Source organism: Adiantum capillus-veneris, chromosome 8 (genome assembly GCF_014529385.1).
Source record: "Adiantum capillus-veneris isolate H3 chromosome 8, ASM1452938v2, whole genome shotgun sequence".
In the NCBI taxonomy this organism is placed as follows: domain Eukaryota; kingdom Viridiplantae; phylum Streptophyta; class Polypodiopsida; order Polypodiales; family Pteridaceae; genus Adiantum; species Adiantum capillus-veneris.
In genome coordinates, this window is record NC_140938.1 from 20,428,985 (window position 1) to 20,435,687 (window position 6,703).

General features: G+C 41.9%; 1 protein-coding gene across 9 annotated transcripts in view; it reads right to left on the reverse strand.

The window, feature by feature from the left end:
- Positions 1–1,431, reverse strand: part of LOC147451774 (uncharacterized) — a 155,729-nt gene extending 154,298 nt beyond the window's left edge. For 3 of the 9 annotated variants that reach the window (XM_086517648.1, XM_086517647.1, XM_086517644.1), the window contains exons 1-2: positions 1,201–1,424; positions 1,061–1,116 (exon numbers count right to left, since the gene is read on the reverse strand). In XM_086517648.1, coding sequence (XP_086373774.1) covers positions 1,061–1,116; positions 1,201–1,279 — 135 coding nt within the window. In that variant the 5' untranslated portion in view covers positions 1,280–1,424. Of the gene's footprint in view, positions 1–1,060; positions 1,117–1,200 lie in introns of all 9 variants that reach the window. The other 6 variants (XR_015188824.1, XM_086517649.1, XM_086517643.1 and 3 more) reach the window with 4 other exon arrangements.
- Positions 1,432–6,703: the final 5,272 nt, after the last annotated feature.

Below are 6,703 nucleotides of genomic sequence, written 5' to 3' on the forward strand. Positions count from 1 at the left end.
AGGGGGCTGCCGGACGTAGCCACGAAGAAGCCCTGTCTCACTAGATCTAGGTGGGAAACCAAGGAGATGGCCTCCAAAACTTTATAATGCTATTAACGGAATTGCTTAAGCACACAGGGAAATCTTCAGCTCTAACAAATTCACCAGCCTTTATCAAATTAGAGATGACTATCCCTTGATTTTTCTCCATTGACATTGAAGTTGAGAGATTGCTTAATCTCCGAGGTTCTTGAGATTGGATTTTGGATATCGGTGGTTCACAACTATGGGGACACTGTCTACAAAGATCATATCAAACATACGGAGGCATTGCGGTTCCAACTTCATCACGACAAATAGGCTATACCTATTAGCAGCGAGAGTACTTTGGAGCCTATCTCAGACGAAAGAGGGGGGTACCTACTTCCAAGGTCCTCTATGTTCCTAATATGGATTCCATATGCATGAGATGTGCACCCTTGGCATGGAGATGGTCTTCTCAAAGCATGTGGTATCACAAATGATGATGTATAATGACCGTACCTGGGGAAGAGCAGAGCAAGAACCAATTGGATCGGAGTAGAACACCTGAACCTCAACAATAAGGCCCAAATTTCACGCTATGTAGCCACAGTTTGTATTGACATGCTACTAAAATTGCGGCCCAAATTTCTTGCTACAAATCAAGGGTCAAATTTCAATGTCAGTATTGACCGTACAAAACCCATGATACATTGATCAATTATAACCGCGACAATTCATCGATTAAATAATGAAATACCGCCTAGTTGAGGGGCCAGTATCTCTAAGAGTGAAACCCCGCCACTATGTGCCTCTTGTCTATTGTATTATTCAAGTTCAGTTTATTGTTTTCAATACAGTGTTGTTGCAGCATTTTTACCACCTTGTCAAGTGCCTCCCAGGATTCAATGGTATCACCTCACAAACAAAGGAGTAAACTTCCGTTCAAGACATTGCAAGCCTCGGTATTTCCCGGCGTTTTCACACATTTCCATTGCAAAAATAGGACAAACTATTCCTACATGGCTTCCATAGGTGGGAGTGTAGTTACAAAAAGCACCTTGTTTTCAACTGCTTTTCGGAGTGCAGGGCCATGTCTGAGTAGAGTGAGATCACCTGCCAGATCAAAAACATGTGCTGAGTATAGAGGAGTATGCATGGAAACAAGAAGGACGTACAAGAGAGAAGAGGGGTATCTACCATCTGCTGTCATAAATCGATAGAGCAGCCATGCGACTGGTGTGATGAAGAGCAGCAGCACCAACAAGAAGCCCGCCATGTTTAAGACCTGTGACTGAGTACTTAGCACTGCCGTGTCCTTTTGAAGCAAGCAGCTTCAAAACAAAACTAAATACATAATTTACGTAGTCGAGTCATGTATGGGTGGTCTATTTGGGAAAAAAGCAGATTGAGCGGAATGTCCGTCGTTGGACGAAACGTGGAGAACCATCTATACTTCTATACTATATATTATTAAGGAGACTGTTTTTCAGTGCCACATGTCAAAATTTGCTGCATCCGGTGAGTTTCGATTTATATGAGTGAGGGGCAGAGGGGAAGAGAGAGAGGCCGTCAAAGACAGCCGGCCATACTAGTGAGGTTGAGGTGGCGAACATAGCAGGGGTAGGGAAAATCAGCGATGAGATTTGGAGCGGCGGTTGACAAGTTTGGGGCGGGGGTCTCTCTCTCTCTCTCTCTCTCTCTCTCTCTCTCTCCCTCTCTCACCGACTCTGTTTCTTTGTGTCAGTCTGTTTCTCTCTCACGATGTCTAGATGCAACTCACATTTGTCTTCTCTGTCATGTCCAACACGGACTCGGCATCTCTTTAAAGGATCTTCCTACCAATGAGGCCCTCCACATGAAGTGCCAGGATTCTGTATTGTGGCTTTCTAGAGGCAGATTTCCCTTCTCTTCTCCTTTCGTCATTGTGTGGACGTTGCTACGGTTGTAGGTGTTGGGAGGAGTAGTTCGCCACTACAGGTCTCTGTGAGGCCGGAGTTGTTTTTTTTCGGAGGGAGGGGGGGTTTTAAGTTTTCCAAGGGCATGAGCTTGTCACGGGACACACGTCTCCTAAAGGCCTTAGTACCCAAAGGGTGAAGGTCATTCAATTTTCTTTGCAAGACAAGTGTCCTTATGAGGAATCAAAAGTCTTGTGAATACAAAAGCTTCATTTACTTTTTTGGCATGCTTGAAAAAGACTTTAGAGAACAAAAGATTAAACAATATATTCATAGGAGTTTGAACCCATGATGTGAGGACCTCAACGTTCAAGAAAGGTGTGCCTGAGCTTAGCCTTGAGGTGGTTGAAAATCAAGATTAGCCAATTGCAAAGGATGGTAAAGGGAAAAAACCCAAAGAAAATATACTAGAAAATCGTTCAAACATCTTCAAGTTTGAAAATTTCTACTAGTATTTCTAGTTTGCTCCTGTGTAAGGAGAAACTTGTTGCTTAGGCAAAAAGGCTTTTTCAAACACTGTGTGAGGTATTGATAAGGGTCCTTTCATTTAAAGATGTCAAAAAAATTCATTTCTCTAAATTCTTTTATTGTTTTCTATGCTTATTAAATCTATCTTTTCTTGTAATACATAAGCATTAAAATTGTTTTTTGTTTTAATTTGTAAATCTGTCTTTTTATTTTACTTCCTTTTGATTTTGTTTTGTTTCAAAATGTAGATGTGCAATGTGCACCTTTTACCTTATTATTAAGTAGGGCCCTTCGTAATATATAAACCATTTGTGAGTAGGGGGTACTAGATAGAAGGAAATAAGAAAGTGGCCCATTAATGGAGATAACAAGAAGATGCTTGAGGAGATTTAGAGGTAAAGGAATGAGAAGGGGCGGGCAGGCCATGTGGAGGCCATGCCCCCCAATTAGGGATCTCTCTCTCTCTCTCTCTCTCTCTCTCTCTCTCTCTCTCTCTCTCTCGTTGTGTGTGTGTGCACGTGCGCACGCGCAGAGCAAAGGTAGGGACACTTCATAAGGCATAGGCGAATAGAATCTCTCTCTCTCTCTCTCTCTCTCTCTCTCTCATTGCAAAGCAAAGATAGGGACACTTCATAAGGCATAGGCAAATAGAATCTCCCACCTCCCTCTCTCTTTTGTATCAAGAGAATGTTGCAAGAAGAAAAATGCCTTCAATAAGTATCATTTTTATTAAATATTATCATTAGTAATTTAAATTTTCACACAAAATTACTTAGGCCCATCATTCCTTAAAAATGTTTCTATAATCCAATGATCTATGTCATTTTATCATACTTTCGTGTCATTTAAATGTGGATATTAACTCTAAAATTCCAACCTATATTGAAATAATCAGATTGGCTTAACATTTATTTCAAAAAGCAACAACTAAACTTCCAAGTTTGGCCAAATTTGGTCAACAAGTAACTTCTCTCTGTTTACCATTGAAACAACTTGACCTATTAGTCACCTTTAGCCATATATCTATTACTCTCTGCTTAATATACCCTCTTTACAACCTTTCAAAATATTTTTTGCAAAAAACTAAAATTCTACAAACACAACCCTCATCTACTTTTACATTACATTTCCTTAACAGGCCATCGTGATTCTTCACCTTATTATCTCTTTCTTTCTCTTAATCTCTCTCTCAAGCTCGCAAAATAGTACACTTACCTCCCTATGCAAATCGTGTCTGCCCTTGCACCTTGCAACCACCTCTGTCGTTCCTTGTCTCGAGGTTCCTCCCCTTCCTTTACAAGCCTTCTCACGTGAAGAAGAGGGCGACTAGACTGCAGATATTGTGAGATGTAGAGAGAGAGAGAGAGAGAGAGAGAGACTGGCCTACAAACATTCATGCAAGGGAGGAAGAGAGATAAAGGGGGACGTGACGGGGCATATTCCCCCAAATGCATTTTTTTATTTTGAGTGAGTAGGGGATGCCGGCCGGGTGCCTTTATTTGAGTTCAAATCAAGCTTGGTGGTTTTTGGTTGTCACCGACACACAGTTTTGACAGTGATCCGAGGGAATCTAGGAATGAATTGAATAAAACAAAGAAGCTACTAGTAGAGTTGGCAGTGATCCGAGGGAATCTTGGAATGAATTGAATAAAACATCGAAGCTGCCATTAGGGTAGGGTAGCAAGTATGTGCCAGAAATCAAATAAAATCGTGCAAGGGCGAATATTTTTTAAATGCTACACTTACTTAAAATGTAAAAGGTATAGAAGAACATGCACAATTTGCATGGCAGATGAGGGTGACGTGAGACGAGGCTTGGATTGCGATGCACATGCAGGAGGGGGAACAGACACCCGCAAGCACTTGGAGGCAACAATGCGCGATAGCAAAGACCTAGAGAGAAGGGGATCTTTTTTTATATAATTAATTGGGTTGCCTGCAAAACAGCCACTAGCGTTGTTGTTTGAGTGGCTTACATGTAAATAACTTGTACTACTATGAGCTCAAGTGCTTGGGCTCAACTCTTGATCACGCAATCTGTGTAGGGTTAAAAGTTTTGGCCTTCAAGAAAGGGAATCTCATGAGGGAACCTCGTGAGATTTTGCCTAATAAGATAAGAGAAGAGCCAATATGAGCCCATGTTTTTGAGAAAATGAAGAGTCTCTCTCTCTCTCTCTCTCTCTCTCTCTCTCTCTCTCTCTCTCTCTCTCTCTCTCTCCACACACACACACACACACACACACACACGATTGGCAATGCTCTACAAATGGGGAGTTATGGTAAAGAGACATGGCCTCATGTGCTCACACAAAGAGGATTGCACTTATGTGGCAAATCATCAAGTGCTGTCTGCGTTGGTGAGGGCAGTGGTCGGTCACTCCAACTTATTGGTGGCTTATTGCAAGCAAAGCAATGCATTGACAATGGACTACAAGCAAATGATTGCAAGGCAATCAATGAGTAGTCGAATGATGAAGCTTGGGGTTCTACAATGTTGCAAGCGTTAAGAGAAGGTTGTCGAGGCTCCCTTTTACAAAGGCAACTAATGTTGAATGGGTCAGGAGCTCACACAACAAGAGAGATAGATCCATGCATGAAGTGAAGGAGACAGCAAAGAAGGGGAATTAGAAGCACGAAGAGGAGGATAAGGGCAAAGGGGCCGCAAAGAAGAAGGAAGGAGAGGGGGTGGGGACATGGATGAACTGCTATTTCTTTTAAAGTTGTCCCAAGAGTAGGGGTTTGGAGCGACCTTTGGAACAAGCTTTTTTTAGTTATTTCTTTACTTAACAAATTTAGCAAGAGAAGCTCGGTCCAAACAAGTTTGGAGAGACTTCTTTTTGGGTTAGCGCTTTGATTACCATTTTAGCAAGAAAAGCTCTCTCCATAATCATCTCTCTCTCTCTCTCTCTCTCTCTCTCTCTCTCTCTCTCTCTCTCTCTCTCTCTCTCTCTCTCTCTCTCTCTCTCTCTCTCTCTCTCTCTCTCAGCTTAGCTCCCACTCCCTTCGATGCGAGACGGGGCATTGGGAAAATGGAAAAGAGTCAAATGGATTGTGCACATTATGCTCACTCCAAGTTCGAGAGTTTGAGTACCACACACTACTAGAGTGCTCAACTTTTGGTCACATCCGAACTTGTTTCTCTCACATTTTCAGCCATGACTTAGACCTACACACTTTCCTCTCCCAATCACATTGTGGGCTCTCCATTCCAACTCTCATCACCATAATTTTGAAGCATTGAGAATCACTCATCAGCCATACACATACTACATCACATGTAAATTTGGTCCACATGTCATATTTGACCTCCACGAATTATAATAGAATGTCTCTCTCTCTCTCTCTCTCTCTCTCTCTCTCATGCTTCACATAGAGAGAGAGAGAGAGTGGAGATGGAGAGAGGGAGAGGGAAATACCTTTGTGAGGGGGTCTTCTTTTTGTTCCTCCACAATTGTGAAGTATAAAGTACCCCCTCCCTTTTTATAGGTTTTTTAGGACTGCTCGTTGTTTCTCTCTCCCCTCAACTCTCTCTCACTTCCTTTGTCTGTCCCTGTTCCACTTTCCCTAGTGGACTCTCAACGCCCACAAGGGACGAGAGAGAGAGAGAGAGAGAGGGAGAGACCAAAGAGAGTTGGTGACAACGGACATATTTGTTTAACCCCAATAGTGCTTACAATTTTTTTTGAAATTCCTCTTCCCATGCGCAATTGACAAATCACCTTCTCATAGATTTGAGAAACCGCAAGCATAAACTCACTTGGCACAGATCTCTCGATCTCCTGCTTTGCGACTAGCCAACTTTTCAAGCCCACCGCATACATGGGAGTGAACCATAAACTGGAATTTTTTCAGCATTTCCTTGCTCACATAATTGCCTACAGTGTGTGTACATATCCACACGACTCAAGTTACCAAAATTCTCAACCCGCTTGTCCCTCAAGTTTCTCCAAAATCTTCTACATCCATATGCCTTTTCTTGGACTTGAAAAGGTTGTTGCTTTACTTTCCATCTTCTTCTCTTCTTTTGAATGAATGCCTTGTATGTATGCAAATGACTTTGATAGTTGTCTTTGTCCATATTTGCATCAAGCTTTATACAGGACTTTCGACCATTTTGACATTCTTTGTCAAACCACCTTTTGTGTGATCTATCTTTGTTGATACCATGGAGATGCTTTATGGCAAAGCATTCTTCGGCACAAGAACAAATAACTTTCTTGAAACATTCCCATTTAGTTTCCAATGGTGCGCCATATTGAAGCTTTGTCATCCATAAA